Source organism: Dacryopinax primogenitus (genome assembly GCF_000292625.1).
Source record: "Dacryopinax primogenitus strain DJM-731 SS1 chromosome Unknown DACRYscaffold_5, whole genome shotgun sequence".
Classification (NCBI taxonomy): Eukaryota; Fungi; Basidiomycota; class Dacrymycetes; order Dacrymycetales; family Dacrymycetaceae; genus Dacryopinax; species Dacryopinax primogenitus.
The window spans coordinates 556,133-571,590 of record NW_024467202.1 but is presented as its reverse complement, the minus strand read 5'-3'; the positions used below and the strand labels follow the sequence as shown (position 1 = coordinate 571,590).

The 15,458-nt window shown below is 53.4% G+C and overlaps 7 protein-coding genes across 7 annotated transcripts; 5 read left to right on the top strand and 2 right to left on the bottom strand.

Moving 5' to 3' along the window:
* Nucleotides 1-694: 694 nt before the first annotated feature.
* Nucleotides 695-1,728, top strand: DACRYDRAFT_105793 (IF4E-domain-containing protein; the record flags this gene model as incomplete). The annotated part of the gene is made up of 5 exons (XM_040768141.1): nucleotides 695-966; nucleotides 1,034-1,121; nucleotides 1,171-1,487; nucleotides 1,535-1,599; nucleotides 1,652-1,728. 5 exons carry the CDS (start codon nucleotides 695-697, stop codon nucleotides 1,726-1,728), a joined length of 819 nt encoding a protein of 272 aa, XP_040630525.1.
* Nucleotides 1,729-1,982: 254 nt separating this feature from the next.
* DACRYDRAFT_105792 (SCA7-domain-containing protein) lies at nucleotides 1,983-3,370 on the bottom strand (the record flags this gene model as incomplete). The annotated part of the gene is made up of 5 exons (XM_040768140.1): nucleotides 1,983-2,659; nucleotides 2,715-2,861; nucleotides 2,910-2,981; nucleotides 3,031-3,195; nucleotides 3,247-3,370. 5 exons carry the CDS (start codon nucleotides 3,368-3,370, stop codon nucleotides 1,983-1,985), a joined length of 1,185 nt encoding a protein of 394 aa, XP_040630524.1.
* Nucleotides 3,371-4,546: 1,176 nt separating this feature from the next.
* On the bottom strand, nucleotides 4,547-5,177 carry DACRYDRAFT_87837 (uncharacterized protein; the record flags this gene model as incomplete). The annotated part of the gene is made up of 2 exons (XM_040776827.1): nucleotides 4,547-4,990; nucleotides 5,019-5,177. 2 exons carry the CDS (start codon nucleotides 5,175-5,177, stop codon nucleotides 4,547-4,549), a joined length of 603 nt encoding a protein of 200 aa, XP_040630523.1.
* An 813-nt stretch (nucleotides 5,178-5,990) lies between these two features.
* Nucleotides 5,991-8,454, top strand: DACRYDRAFT_99219 (uncharacterized protein). Its single transcript, XM_040777578.1, has 3 exons — nucleotides 5,991-6,372; nucleotides 6,419-6,871; nucleotides 6,919-8,454. The coding sequence occupies exons 1-3, from the start codon at nucleotides 6,051-6,053 to the stop codon at nucleotides 8,160-8,162; spliced, it is 2,019 nt and encodes a 672-aa protein (XP_040630522.1). The 5' UTR covers nucleotides 5,991-6,050; the 3' UTR covers nucleotides 8,163-8,454.
* Nucleotides 8,455-10,060: 1,606 nt separating this feature from the next.
* Nucleotides 10,061-10,889, top strand: DACRYDRAFT_21152 (uncharacterized protein; the record flags this gene model as incomplete). The annotated part of the gene is made up of 3 exons (XM_040772261.1): nucleotides 10,061-10,462; nucleotides 10,516-10,673; nucleotides 10,724-10,889. Coding segments are annotated over 3 exons (726 nt in total), but the record flags the coding sequence as incomplete, so codon positions are not given.
* Nucleotides 10,890-11,446: 557 nt separating this feature from the next.
* On the top strand, nucleotides 11,447-12,418 carry DACRYDRAFT_21151 (uncharacterized protein). Its single transcript, XM_040772260.1, has 3 exons — nucleotides 11,447-11,781; nucleotides 11,831-11,993; nucleotides 12,050-12,418. The coding sequence occupies exons 1-3, from the start codon at nucleotides 11,468-11,470 to the stop codon at nucleotides 12,401-12,403; spliced, it is 831 nt and encodes a 276-aa protein (XP_040630520.1). The 5' UTR covers nucleotides 11,447-11,467; the 3' UTR covers nucleotides 12,404-12,418.
* A 203-nt stretch (nucleotides 12,419-12,621) lies between these two features.
* Nucleotides 12,622-15,337, top strand: DACRYDRAFT_49474 (barren; the record flags this gene model as incomplete). Its single annotated transcript, XM_040774903.1, has 8 exons — nucleotides 12,622-12,900; nucleotides 13,006-13,095; nucleotides 13,149-14,217; nucleotides 14,263-14,583; nucleotides 14,628-14,705; nucleotides 14,758-14,819; nucleotides 14,871-15,029; nucleotides 15,083-15,337. 8 exons carry the CDS (start codon nucleotides 12,622-12,624, stop codon nucleotides 15,335-15,337), a joined length of 2,313 nt encoding a protein of 770 aa, XP_040630519.1.
* Nucleotides 15,338-15,458: the final 121 nt, after the last annotated feature.

The window sequence follows — 15,458 nt, the reverse complement described above, 5'->3', positions numbered from 1 at the left end:
TGTGGCGGTAAATATATAGACTCGGGCGTTGTGTGCATGGCATGCGCCCCAATGGAAGGGAGTGGTACCACGCTGCGAACGATGTTTGAGCTTATCAGTGCGAGTGAACGCGGCCAGAAACACACATATGCAAGGAATTATGGTTTAAGTCATTGTCTCGGCGATTACCAACCAAATTGTTACGTGTTTTCCGGCCCGAAGGGTCACAAGAGTGTGCCTAGAAAAACGCTGGATAATCGCTATTTTATTATGCCGAATACAACAATGATGACCTAATGAGTTAAATGAGTTAACGGGGAAAATACATAGAGTACTCCAAGATTCATCCTCGCTCTACACAAAAACCCAGGCGAAAAGCACAAAGCATAACTGATTACAACATTAATAAGCCAAAAAAAAACTGCTAGAAATACATAGGACATTTTGCGGGATTTTTAGGTCCGATTTGGCTCCGTGCCGTGTGCCTGTTGCACAGAACGGTAATTGAGACCCCCGCTTCCGTCAACTGCTCGAGCTCATCGTCCTTACATCTTTGCTCATCGTGTATAACGCCATCCTCGCCGCCAACAACGGTCAGAAGAACAACCTATTCATCAAACATATATAGCCGCCCTATTACCGTATCTCGACTCGCAAGCATATATATTCTGAATCTGTCTATCATTTCACTCTCCATTTCCTCCCGCTGTCGCCCATGGCGTCCAATGGCTACTTCTCCAACCACTCTCAACAGGCTCGCGGCGCGTCTACCGTCGTCACGCCGGGGAGCGGTAGCCAGACGACCACCCTGATTTCTCCTATGGGGATCGGACGGGGAAAGATGGTACCTGCGCTTGCCAGTGTCGCGCGTCGGTCGGGCAGACTGTCGCTCTCCCTCGCTACCGACAAGTTCCCTGCAGACAAGCCCAGTACAACCATTTCTACAGCGCCTTTGGGAGACAAGACGCCCCATCCTCTTCGCAGCACGTGAGTGTGCTCTTATCTGCTCCAAGAAGGTCCACGTGAATGCTGACTACAGCTTGACGCGTTGCAGCTGGGTTTTCTGGTTCCACCACCGCCCTCCCGGAAATAAGGTGACGAACTACGAGGACGGAATCCGCAAGATTGCTAGCTTTGGTTCAGTGCGTTGTAAACTGTTATGATGAATATAGATGCTCATCTCTAGAACAGGTTGAATCATTCTGGTCGATCTGGACCCACCTGCAACTTCCATCACGTCTGACTCCCACAACCGATTACCTACTCTTCCATTCCGGTGTCAAGCGCCCAGTCTGGGAAGACCCGTTGAATATCACGGGAGGAAAATGGATCATCCGCTTGCGCAAGGGGTTCGCCGATCGGATGTGGGAAGATCTCGTCATTGCGGTCATTGGAGATCAGTTTGATGACGAGGTCTGCGGATGCGTGCTCAGCGTGAGGACGGGCGAGGATATTATGAGTGTCTGGACAAGGGATGGGAATGACCAGCGCGCGATTGATGGGATCAAGTGAGTACGGTCTCATCAAATACATTCAGGCGCTGACCGAATGTCAGAGCTACGATCATGAAGGTGCTTAATCTTCCTGCCTCTACTATTATGGAATACAAATCAAATAATGGTGAGTTTCCTGCCCAAGAGCTCTTTCTCTCGTACTGAACCGCCGTGCTCAGACTCTCTCCATGATCGCGGCAACTTCCGCCATCACCTGAGCACCCACCAACATCATATTCACCACGACCGCACGTAGCATCTCTACATCTACTGGCCATTTGGCAGTCCCCGGGGCGGTTGCCAACTGTATTTGTTGCCTTCTTGCACTCTGTGTGGCTAATGTTAGCATCGTCTGTATCTTGACGGGAATCATGTCATTATCATCTGAGGTATCTAGTGTACATGGAGAGCGCGTGGAAATCCTCAACAGGGTAAACCGTCCCAGGTCAAACAGGTGACGCAGAATCATAAGACAACAGAAGTGAAAGGTCAATGTACAAGTTCGCGCATTCAACTGGCTGCCGCAGCCTGTTGCAAGGTCATTCCGTGCTGAGGAACACCTCCCATCATGTTGACCCTCGTCTGGGCCTGGCCACCCCCCAGAGCCTCGAGCAACTCATCCCTACACGGTGCATAGTTGGCCATACGTTGCAGAAAAAACCACGGCGCTCCAGGTACGGGGGTGATCGGTTGAGCGAGCTTCTTGAGCCGCTGGGCGACGAGCACGAGCGAGTCGACCTCTTCTTCCGAATCGAGCTGTTTCTCCGCCTCCAGCTCAGCCGCTTCGGCCGCAGCGGCGGCCGCCCGCTGAGCAGCCGTGCCCTTCTTCTTCCCTCCCAGACCGGGCTTGACGGCAGTAGTAGTAGTGGCCTTGAGCGCCGCCTTGCCCGCCGCAAGCTTAGCCTTCTCCTCGTTCTTGAGCCCCTTCTCGCGCTCTTTCTCCAGCCGCTTCTCTTCCTTCTCTTTGGCTTTCTCAGCAGCCTTCTCCTCCTTCGACTTCCGCTTCATGGGTTCCTTGTACTTCGGGTTAAGACGGAGCATCTCCTGCTGCAGCTCGTCAAAGGGTCGACTGCGGCCGACGACCGCACGCTTGGGACCCATAGCATGAGACTTGCACGTGAGCTTGCGGGAGCAAGGCACACCCTTGTCATTGATGACACCGCAGTGGATATCGAGGTTGATCGGGCCTGAAGCACCGCGGTGTGTAAGGACGTGAACCCTACAGGTAGGACTGCGGCACACCTTTGAATCGTCCGCCTTTGCCTGTCTCCCCAGGAGGCTTATTCTCCTTCTTCGTCTTCTTCTTCGGAGGTGTATCATCCAATTCCTCGTCATCCCCGTCCTCCTCGGCCTTCCGCTTCTTCCCATTCTTAGCTGGGCTAACTTTGGCTGCTAAGTATTGTGAGCAGGTGGGGTGGTCAAGTACGAGAAACGTACGCTTCGTATCCGTCTTCTTTGCCTTAGCGGACTGTTTAGGTGCAGGTAGTGCCTTGATCTTCTTGCAGTTCTCTACCATTCCACATAAGCATCATTCCCTTAACCACAAACCGTGACATACCAAGATGCGCCGCCACAGCACTCGCAAGTACCGGTTTCCCACAGTCCTTACACACCCGGACATCCAGCTCATCATGCATCGGCGCCGCACCAAAAACGTGCATATCCCCCTCGGGAAGCCACACATTCGGGTTGGAGATCATCTTCTCCGGATGCTTGTAGTTCGCTAATACAGTCAGGGTCTGGTCGCATGATCACGGCAATAGGGAGAGCGCACCATCCAGCTCCAACAACTGCTGCTCGAGCTTTGGCCACGGTTCGGGTGAGTCGTCCCCGTCGCTGGAGGGCACGAGCATGGGATGTTGTTTTCGCCGCTTGGGCGCTGGGACCTTGGAGGCCATTATCCAAGTGCTGGTAGGTAGGTAGCAAGCAGGCTCAAGGTCGCGTCGTTTGATGCTGATATTCTTCTCGACCAAGTTCTGCCTAGATCCAAATGAAAGAGTCCAGGTATATGTGTAGAGTACAATAAATACAATCAGTAATTGGCAAGTTGAATCTACAAAGTGCAGGAGAGTGATGAGATCCAAGTCGCATTAACGGTCACTGTCGGTGTCTTCCCACGCGGTGATTCCATAGAACCGGGGGTATTCGGAACTAGTTCCACCGCTCGGAACGGCGCGGCTTCTTTGTGGGATAAGGCGCAAGGGCCGCACACCTCAGTACTCCGCGCCGGATCCTGGTGATAGACAAAGTAGTGCACAGCGGTTGAGCTCTAAAGTAGTTTGAAATGCTTTGAACAGCCTTGGACTGGTACTCTGATCAACTCAAACAAGACTCGGATTTCCCCTTTTCCCGCTCAACGTGGACAATCCCGATCGGTTATCAGTATCAGGAACATCATTTCTCGTATCTTGGTACATCTGATCTCTCGTGGACAATGATGGCATCATGTCAATCAACCGAACACCAGAATAGCATCAGGAAGGCCAATCTTGGAAGCCACATCGGGAACTTCCTCGGGGACTTGTATTACATTTTACCGACTACAGAAACAGAACGACATAAGCTATGGTATAAACGACATGGGCCTCATCTGATAAATTGATACATTCTCTAACCTGCAGTCAACATCACCCGCCCTGTCAGCAACATATCAATGTCCGTGCCGTTTCGCAGCAAGCACGATCTGTTCCTGAATTCCCTTATCTGCGGGGGTCATGAAGGCCTGTGCCATCCTCGCGAAACTATTTGCTCCTTTAGCGACAACGGACGGAGTGAGGTGCTCGAGGTACTGCATGGACCGGCTCTCCCAGGCATGGTATCTGATTCCCGTCAGGATCTGCTTGATGCTGATTGCCAGCTCTGATGGAAAAAGACTCACGCAAGCTGCCGGCTCTCGTAGAAGTCCCACCCTCCGCCCCTTGTACCTGGCTTAGAAGGCTCATGCACAAGCCTGATATGTTCCTTGCTCCACAGCGGGTAGAACATGGCGCGCGAATTCAGCACCGTCACTTCCTGCGGGTATGTGAGCGCCAGTTCCTGGATCATCATCAGCATCAATGTCACACCCCGGACGATCAATCAGGGCGCACCCAAGGCATCGCAACGCTGTGTTCCGCCCACTCATGCCCGCTCTCGTTGAACGTGCGATACGTCGAGAACCATCGTTGCAGGAAGGGCGCCTCTGGGCGGGAAACCATGATGGCGTTACACAGTCCGCCTGGTTCCCATTCCTCCCATTCTTCGTAGGGATCTGCTTCCATCGCTAGCACCGTGCTTTGGGTGAAGAGCCCCGCACGGTCAAAGGACCGCAAGACGAATGTGTCTTGATCCAGGTATACACCGCCAAATTGGAGCATGATCTGCATTCGGAGCACGTCGGCCTTGTGCGCGTAATGTGTTAATGGATTGCCGAAGATTTCTCCAGGCGGTTCAACGGGTGATAGGGTGACATAGGGCTCGATGAGGTTCCACCATGGTCCGTGCGGGGGGCAGCCTGGTCGGTGGTGCACGAGAAGGAGCTGCGGTCGGAGGTTGACAATTGCTGACCTGATCGCGAGGTATTGGAAGTACTGGAGGGGCTCGGTCGGCCCGTCCCCCATCGACATCACGTAGTGTACGATGGGGGGTACGACGTTGGGATAATACGGCTTTGGGATCTCCGTTCCATCCGGGAGGGAGAGCTCGAGCTTTGGGAGGTCGACGCATGGTGGTGGGGGTGGAGGGAGGAGAGAAGGATGGACGTAAAATTCAAGGGGCGAGGAGGTGGGCGTGCGGGAAGTGACGGTGACGTGCGTGCGCAGGCTGTTGAGGGTTATGAAGTAGTATGATGAACATAAGACGAGAGTGAATACTGCGAGAAGGGTGATCTTCTGGTGTGTTGTTGACCATGGTGCTAGGTTTGGTAATGGTAGCATCGTGTAGAAGTAAAAAACGCGTCGTCGTCCGTGCGTAAGAACGGCGGTGACCCGGTCTGAAGGTCAAATGTCAATGTATTGATGTTGAGTAATGCTGGGTATATCGTCCGCGTAATCGGGCGAAACGCGCAGCAGCCGACGTCGACCAATTGGGGTATGAGAAACAGGACCAACGCAAAGTGGGAGAATTACAGATAAGAAGCTCCCAAAACGTCATATTTGTATATTCTCAGTTTGCCATGCCTACGGCGCACCGCACGCTTCGAACAGGACATCTTCCTCTGTGTCGGCCTGTGCTTCTCAGGCGCCTCCTTCCTTTATCCGACATCAGCATCTCCACACAACAATGTTTTGGAAGCGGATTTCCGTTGCACAGCAAGCATCGCCGAGAAGTATAAATTGGGTACCAGAGTAATAAAGGTGTGGAGTTATATGAATATGGAGTATAAGATGGACAAATTGATGATATCATTCCTTTCGCCCTTGCGCCGGCCGTGAAAGGCACTTAGGGCCGATCGGACTTACGGCCGTGGCTGTGACACTGCTGATGTAATAGGATGACCAATGCATGACTTCGATCTTGTCAGGGACTGTGAGGACCAGAGGATAAGTAGTGCTGCCTTTGCAAGTTTTTCTACCATATTCACTAGAGCTCTACTATCCTATGGCAACTGTCGATCCCTCCAAACATGTACTACTGCAGCATCCACTCCAAATCTTCAACCTCCCTGCAGAAATCGTGGATACGCTCTCTATTCGCGCCTCTGTGCTTGCGCCATCACCGCCAAGGGAGCCTACTCCTCCCCCTGTACAAGAACAGAGAGACACCAGCAGCGCCTTCGCGTGCAACGTCTGCGGTACTGGGTTTGAGGATGTTCAGGAGCAAAGAGAGCACTATAAGAGCGATTGGCATCGGTACAATGTTAAGCTGAGGATAGCCAGCAAGCCTACAGTGTCGGAGGACGAGTTCAACGTCATTGTTGAAGGTGAGTTTCTCTCGGTCTAGTATGGAAAGTTCTAACGTTTATGAAGAGCTGAACGACTCTATCTCCGGATCTGCGTCCTCCGACGACTCCGACGCATCTTCCTCCGCCTCCCTCACACAAATAATGAAACGCCAGTCCCTCTCCCGGCCTGCTTCGGACGCCGAAGACCATCGACCAACACCAAATACCCCCTTAATCTGGTTCCAATCCAGCACCGTACCCGTAACCCAGTTCGGGATCTACAACGCCGTGTTCGAGCCTGGACTCACGCAGCCTCAGTATGTGGAGGCGGTGAAGGAGATGCAGGATGGCGGAGAGGAGGGCAGGCTGTGGACGTTGTTTGCGACTGCCGGGGGACACTTCGCGGGCATGGTAGTGCGCGTGAAGAGGCCAAATGCTGTAGAGCAGGAAGAGACTGGGAAGGGGAAGAAGAAGAAACAGAAGCCTAAACCGGAGGAAATGGAGGTTATTCATCATAAGACTTTCCACCGATACACCAGTACGTCTTCTATTCCATTCTATAACATTAATTAACACCACTATCAGCACGTCGAAAGCAAGGAGGCTCCCAGTCGCTCAATGACGAAGCCAAAGGGAAAGCCAAGAGCGCGGGTGCGATGCTCCGTCGGTATGGCGAGCAAGCGCTCCGGGAGGACATCCGTGCACTGTTGACCGAATGGTCCGATGAGATCGACGCAAGTGAGCGGATCTTCATCCGCGCGAGTACGAGCAACAAGCGTATTTTCTGGGGCTACGAAGACAATGTGATCGAGAAAGGAGACCCGAGGATCCGCACGTTCCCTTTCCCAACCAGGAGACCCACGCTCTCAGAACTACAGCGGTGCCTGCAGGAATTGACAAGGGTGAAGATTTCCCATCTGACGGATGAGGCACTCAGAGCATTGGACGAGGCTTACCTCGCTTCTCTCCCTAAACCTAAGCCTGCACCTGTCCAGGCACCCACTCCGCCACCTCCAAAGCCGGCAGCACCAAAGCTTACCAAAGAAGAGGAGGCAGAGCGAGACCGCTGGCGCCGGCTGATCAACATGGCGCGCAAGGGACGGGTAGAGCCACTCAAAGCATTCTGGGAAAGGGAGGGCCCAGCCATGGGTGGGGTGGACGTGTCTATACCCGAATGGGCGGAGGACAGCCGTGGACTGAAGTCCCTCCTTCAAGTTGCCTGCTCTGCTGGACAGGAAGAGGTCGTCCAGTGGCTATTGGAGGATCAGCATGCGGATCCTACGATTGCCGTTCCCTCTGGCGTGTCTGTAGCTCCTAGGAAGGAAGAAGACGAAGACGAAGATGATGAAGGCCGTCCTACCACCCCCGCTGTGGCAGGCACAAGACGTGCGGCTTACGACCTCGCCACTACTCGAGCCGTACGAAATGTCTTCCGCCGACTGGCGTACTCTCAGCCCACGGCTTGGGACTGGCTTGGCGCTGCCCGTGTGCCTTCAGCATTGTCCCCCCATATGGAAGCAGTCAAAGAGGGGAAGAAAGCTGTCAGGCGTAAGGCTCTCAAAGACCGTCTCCAGGCTCGGGAAAAAGAGAGAGAGGCCGAGCGCGCAAAGCAGGAGGCTGAGGACCGTGCACGCCTTGCAAGGGAGAAAGAAGAGGACGCTCGACGCCGGGCGAATGAGCCTGCTCTTGCTCGCACCGGGCCTAACAAGCTGGGTGGTGCAAGTGCCAACGGACCGAAGGACGGACTTGCCGGCTTGACACCGGAGATGAGGGCTAGGATTGAGCGGGAACGTAGGGCCCGAGCGGCTGAAGCGCGTCTTCGTGGTTGAGAGACACACGTTTCATCGAAGTGTGTGGGCGCTTCAGTTGAGGTGATGCCAAGCTTGCTGCGGTGCTGCAGTTTCCGGGTTGATGTGTAATATGTCAGTATCATGTTGTAGAGGTTGGAGACTCACAAGGAAAGAAGGATGGGAAGACGTCGGCAAATCGCCTTGGTGGATTGAATAACGATGTGTCCCGCTCCACAGAGTGGGAAATTGACTGCGTGGCAGTTCCTTTCGGAGAATCTATCGCCCAGGGATTTCGATTCTGACCGTACATTCTTGGCCAGACGGGTGTTATAAGGTAGAAATTTTAAAAACAAGAATGCGCAGGCCGTGCCAAGGTTTCCAAATCAGGATGAGCAGTGGTTGGCATTCGTCAGCAATTCCAAAATAAACCTCCATTTTTGAATTCACCATCATGTGCCTCCATTATATATATGCCTTTTCGACAATAAAATTGAAGGAAAATCGGTGGGAGACAACAGCCTGCTGCGCACAAGTGACCTAGGGGTCATGCCCGGGAGCGCGACGCCGCGCCGAAGCCCTATTGGCGCAGCACGAAACCGCAGCAGAGCGCTTCCAGGTATTGAAGGTTCTCTGGTTGGTTTAGTTTGATTATTGCTGTTGGAAGGGGAAGAGATGGATTAATAGCTTTTGCGGTGTTCAGCTTTAAGTATGGGCGATGATAAGAAACCATGTGACCGGAAATAGATGTACTCTTGGCATCGCCCCTCGTCGTGGACGTCATCGCCCGCTTTGACGACTGCACGGAGGTATCCTGACCACGTCGGAAGGAGGGCGTTTGTCGTGCTCTGATTGGCTGAGGACGATATAGTCCAGCCTCGCGGGTGAAATGGACGTGACAGATCGAAAAGGGGTCTTGTCTGGAAACCCTGGCTGATGATGGTCAAAACCCGATCACGGACTTCTCACGAAAAGCGCGTATTTCGCACCTTGTCGGCGTGTTTGTCATTGGAGCCGGCGAAGGAGGGAAAAGGAAGCAACCGAATTTGTGCTGTGGGTATTTGATCGAGGAGTGAGAGGGATGGGATGGAGGGAGGGCGAGGGACGTATGAAACGCCACAGTGTTGAAGGGAAATGCGCAGGCGTTCGGTCGGTGCTGCGGGGAACTCACCAGGTTGCCATGCTGTTGTGAACGGCTATTTGATACTGATGGGTTAAATTGAAGGGAGAGGCACAAGCCGAATGGGAATTCATAATCAGAAGAGAAGAGCGCCAAGAACGAAGCGCTAAATAGGGAGTTTGACGTTATGCCGTGCACACCGAAATGTACAAAAAAAATATAGCAATTCCGCCCAACCGTTTCCATCGACCGCGACGGTGATTTTGCCCCGTCTTCCTCTCCCCTCAATACCCTCTCTCGGGGTCGACCGCATACCCATTGTCGCCCATCCACTAGGCAATACACGTCATACATTCTTCGTTAACACGTACGGACGACAGGGCCTCCTCACATCTGCACCATGTTGGCCTTACCAGCCATACCACCATGGTCAACAACACACCAGAAGTTAACCTTCCTCATAGTATTCCTTCTCGTCATATACTCCTCCTACCACTTCATCACATTCTATGGATTCCACTCACACACCACATCCCGCACACCAACATCCTCCCTCCTCGAATTCCATGTTCATCCCTCTCTCCTTCCTCCACCACCACCACCACCACAAGTCGACCTCCCAAAGCTCGAGCTCTCCCTCCCACTGGGGACAGTCATCCCCGAGCCATACTATCCCAATGTCGTACCCCCCATCGTACATTATGTACTGGCAATGGGAGACGGCCCCTCCAAGCCTCTCCAGTACTTCCAATACCTCGCGATCAGGTCGGCGATCCTCAACCTCCGACCGAAGCTCCTCCTCGTGCACCACCGACCAGGCTCCCCTCCGCACGGACCATGGTGGAACCTCATCGAGCCCTATGTCACCCTATCACCCGTCGAGCCGCCTGAGGAGGTGTACGGCCGACCAGTGAGACTGTACGCCCACAAGGCCGACGTGGTCCGGATGCAGGTCATGCTCCAGCTCGGAGGGGTGTACCTGGATCAGGATGCCTTCGTCCTACGATCTTTCGAACGCGCGGGTATCTTCACCCAGAGCACGGTGCTAGCGATGGAGGCAGACCCGTATGCAAAACAGTGGGAGTGGGAACCAGGGGGACTGTGTAACGCGATTATCGTTTCCCGCCCGGAAGCGCCCTTCCTCCAGCGATGGTTCTCGACGTACAGCACGTTCAACGAGACCGGGCATGAGTGGGCGGAACACAGCGTTGCGATGCCCTGGGTGCGTCTAATTGATCGGTCTCGAATCTGCCACTAATGCGGATGCTGATGCAGGAATTGGCGCTCACATATCCGCAAGAAGTGACAGTCCTGAATTCCCGCGCCATGTTCTACCCGCTTTGGAACAAAGACGACGTCAGATTAGTGCATGAGCCTTCGGCCCCTGGGCCAAAGGGCGGAGGATGGGACTTCTACGAGAGCAGGCAGCTTGCGTGCGTCGCACCGGTTTTCTTTATGCGCATACATCTGATTAGAGCATCAGATATCATGCCTGGGAAAGCGTATCTATGCCGTACCTGGAGAAACTCACCCCGGCCATCGTCGCTAAGGGAGCAAGCAGCTTTACGAGGATGGTACAAGCGTTCATGACCCCTGAAGACATGCGAATACAGGAGCAGATCGTCCTTGCCGCCGAGAAGGACCAATGATCCGTTGTTGACCGCTGGGTGCTGACGGGGAGTAGATTGAACAGAAAGACATGATGTATGGATGTATCGATTTTACCAGAGATGACGCGACTTTGGACGGTCTGGTGGGGAGGAGCACGGACTATGACGAGACGACCCCGTTTTAGCGTATATCTTCGACATTGTTTATTTGAGGTTGGGGTAATGTACATTCCTAGAGGGTGATCACCCGTTCTTGGCATGAGTGCTGCGGACCTTGGTGGGCTTCGGATGGCGGATGTTGGCCATGTTGCCAACAACCTGGCTTTCTTAACGCCCAGCGGGGAAACTCGGATTCGCGGAAGACGGTCCAAAGCAGAACTACTGTACACCTGCCCTTCTCACTAACTGTTTTCGAATACAATCAATGCCCTCATTGTCCGACGGGATCGTTCAACCCTTAGTGCATTAATTTATTATCCATCCTCATGTGACAAACCGGTTATCATGTCCTCTTCACAGCCACACAGTAGGTGTCGATCGCCCCCGATCGTTTTGTCACTCACTCTTGTACCCAATTCTCCTTGCCCGTGGTTCGAGGAGATGGTAAGGTGAATACCATGATCTCACCGCGATGCCTCTCCCAAAGACTCCCGTTCAACACCGCCCGTTCTCTGGCTACGTCCCGCCTGCCGGGGATGCCAACCCCCGACGGGGCGGGGTTTCCCATCGACGAGCCACTCAGCTTGACATTCTTAGCCATCATAAGGCATACCCTGCGTCGGCAGTCGCTGATGAAGCATGAGCCTCCGTTCAGTTCCAGCCCTGTTGCGCAGAACGCGGCTGTGCTGGTGCCGCTGTGTAACGTCAATGGGAACCCTGGCATTCTCTTCGAGGTACGTGGCAAGCTGAGGAGTCATGCAGGAGAGGTCAGGTACGAGCAACGACCGGGACCTATGTTCGCTAGCTCACATGAGTTCTAGCTTTCCTGGAGGCAGGACAGACGAGGAGGACGACACGTTCCTTGCGACCGCTATAAGGGAGACGGACGAGGAGATTGGGGTAGGACCGGGTCAGATCGAGGTCCTGGGCACTTTTGGACCGGCGGAACTCAGTCTCTGGAAACTCCGGGTGCATCCTTTTGTTGTACGCACAATTCAAAATTGTTTCTGCTACCTGTATGGATGAATCTATGATGATAGGGATTCATCTACCCCACGCTGGAGCGTCCCGAGCTGCGACCGAACGAAGCACTCCCTTCCATCGCCCTCTCTTCTCTCAGACCGAACCCACCCGAGGTATCGCACATCTTCCACCTCACCTTCCGAGAGATGTTCGACCCCCACCGACTACGCGTCCACGACTTCCGGGGATATACACCTTACTGGGCTATCGACGTGAGCGATAAAGTCGAAGGACTGGGGCTGCATTGGAAGACGCTGGCAGGGCAGGATGAGCTAGGTGGGAGCGGGAGACCGGGGGGCAAGGGGCTCGAGATCTGGGGATTGACGGGGTGGTATCTGAATGTGTTCCTAAAACGACTGGGCTTGTACTGATAGACAATTATACCACTAAATGTGCAACTCAAGGAGAATGGTGTCATCTACGACGAGCGCTTAAATATTCTGGATCACGTGATACCTATTTGCATCCGACATAGTTGGACGCGTCTGCACGTCTGGGGACGCGTCCGACTCCAAAAGCCCCTACACCAGCAACGATGAGCAGCAGTCCAATACGTTCAAAGCGCGCAGCGAAAGCCAAACCGATCTCTATGGTGGTTGACTCCGACTCTGGAGAGGAATGGGAGGCTTCCCCGCCGCCTCCGAAGCATCAGGGGAGAGTGGGGAAGCTCAAGGATGAGGGCAAGGCTAAGGGCAAGCGCCGTGTGAGCGACATACACGCTTCACCACGAACTCCGCTAGCCGAGGTGGACTTGAACGATGATGCTGCCGAGAGGAGAGCACGAAGGCAGAGCTTGAAGCGCTCAGCATCAGTGCGGAATGTGGAGGAACACCTGCCCAAGGCAGAGAGGACGAACTCGGACAAGAGCGTTCTGGGATCAAATGCGAGCATGGTCGCTAATACCACCGCCAATACGACCGTTAACAAAAGCACGAGGGTCGCAGCTTTAGCTATGGTCAATGGTGGACATCAGATTTCGGCCGTTGCCGCACAGGCACCACCACCCAGTTTGCAGATCTTGAGCAGTAATTTTGAGGAGTGGATGAAAATGGCAACCGACAACGTATGTATTGAAGTACACTCTGTTTGATACATGGATGCTGACAGCGTTCTCAGAAAATCAACGCAACAAACTCCTGGCATTTCGCTCTCATTGACTACTTCCATGACATGTCCCTTCTCCGCAACGAGCTGGACAACAGCATCAATTTCCAGAAAGCCTCCTGCACACTCGACGGATGCGTGAAGATTTGGACAAGCCGCGTGGACAGTGTTGCCACCGAAACTGGAAAGCTGTTGAGCGGACTTGCTGATGACGGTCGCAATGCGGCTCAGCAGGATGAAGAGGGGAATGAGGATGCTGCGGAGGACGGCGAGGAGGGTGCTGTCGCCAAAGCAAAACGGCGGACACATAGGACCGAAACGACTCTCGCCAAGTCATATGCTCATTTACAGGTGAAGAAGTTCGATTTGGAGTTCACGGTAGATCCGCTGTTCAAGAAGACTAGTGCGGACTTCGATGAAGGAGGTGCCATGGGTCTGCTCATGAATCATCTTGGCGTTGATGGGTCGCTCCGAATTGTCTTCGACGCTGGAGATTGCAAACTCGAAGAAGAAGATATCGAGGAAGATCTCTCCGAGATGAAAGGCGCAGAAGTCGATCTCTCGTCGCTCCGTATTAAGTACTTCCCCAGTATGGCTGTTCTGGAAGACAGAGTTATCTGCTCGACGTTGAAGGATTTCAAGTTCTCTGCCGATCAGACCAACTTGGATCTCGCTTTTCTCAATATCGATCGTATCGATGCCCAGACGCCCACTCCTGACGCGTGCGATGCCTTCTCCGACGATGGTGCCAACGGCGGTGGGGGAGAAGACTTCTTCACTGGTGACCAAGCCGTCGACGATGATGCCAATGGATGGGGTGGGGGTGGTGGATGGGGAGGAGACGACGATAACGTCGGCGGCGACGATGCGGCAGAAGATAGACAGTCGGCTGGCCCTGCAGGAGGCTCAAGGGTCACCTTTGGCGGCGTCGAAACGTTTGACCCTCGGCACCCGCCAAACGAGAGAGCACTGGTTATGGCGCTTGGAGAGACTGAAGGCGCACTGGACTACTTTGACCAAACCCTGCTCAAGAACTGGGCAGGGCCCGAACATTGGAAGATGCGCAAGGTTATCCGGAAAGGTCTGCCAATTTACATTGCCTTGTCATTCATCTAACCTCTTGCAGTTACACCGGACTCCTCAACATCAGGAACCAAGGCTGTTAAGGCCGAGAAGAAAGCATTCGAGATTGACTTCACTGCCCCAGCTCCTTCCACGAAGCAATTGTTTGCTCCTTCCGGCCGGACGGCAATAACGCTAGCCGGAACCCGGGCGCCCAATAAGAGAAAGCGTAGCTCAAGATCAAAAGCGGCTGCACCACCGAAACGTGATGAACATCTGCTGCCTGATGACATGCACTTCAGCAGTGCACAGCTCTTACGACTCTTCATGAAGCCAAAGTTTGCATTACGAATGCGACGGCACGGACAGGTTATAAAAGGTCAGTGTTCTTCCCAGCGCACGTTTTGCATACCCTTATAAAGAGTCCAGATGAAGACGGAGAAGTTGATGAACGATTCTGGGCACAAGCGGCTGCTGACCAGGCTGGTGGGCTTGAGATCGATCAAAGTAAGCCTAGAGAGTTTGATGCTGGCAAATGAAGCTAATATTTCAGTAGCAGGCGACGGAGAGCAAATACCATTCGGTACCCAATTCTTCATGGACGATTTCGACGACGATGGAGTTTTCGCGGATGACGGTTTCCCCGGCCCCGTTCAAACAATGGATGAAGAGGGTGATTTGCTCGCTGCTACCCAAGAACAGCTAAAACGGGTCCGGCCAGAGTTTGTCAACTACTCTAAGAAAGCGAAGCGGGTCGATGTTCGAAAACTCAAGGAGAATATCTGGAAAGGCCTTGACATCATGGTTGATCATGGCCCCGAGGACAAAGAGGTACCCCATTCCTTTTCGCAGATAAACAGGAAAGGCTAATTCTGTGGTAGAAGATAGATGTTGTGCCCACCCACCCGGACGAGGGTCGACAATTTGGGGCAGTTGTGCAAGACCTGAAGAAGAGCTATCCCAGAGACAAGCTCGAGGAGATAAGTACAAGCTTCTGCTTCATTTGCATCCTTCATCTCGCCAACGAGCAGGGCCTGAAGCTTGTGGCTGGTGAATTGGATGAGAACGGCGAGCGTAAGGTGGCAGAATTATCAGACCTGCAGGTGTTTAGAGATCCCAATGCGACGCCAGCAGCTTGATTTTTTTTCCGTTTTATCTTGGCTCACAGTGGATTTGCACTTCTTTTATTGATGTATTTAATATTTCGTTTATCATCCAATGTTGCCATTTCTACATCATCAATGGAGAATACCCATCGCG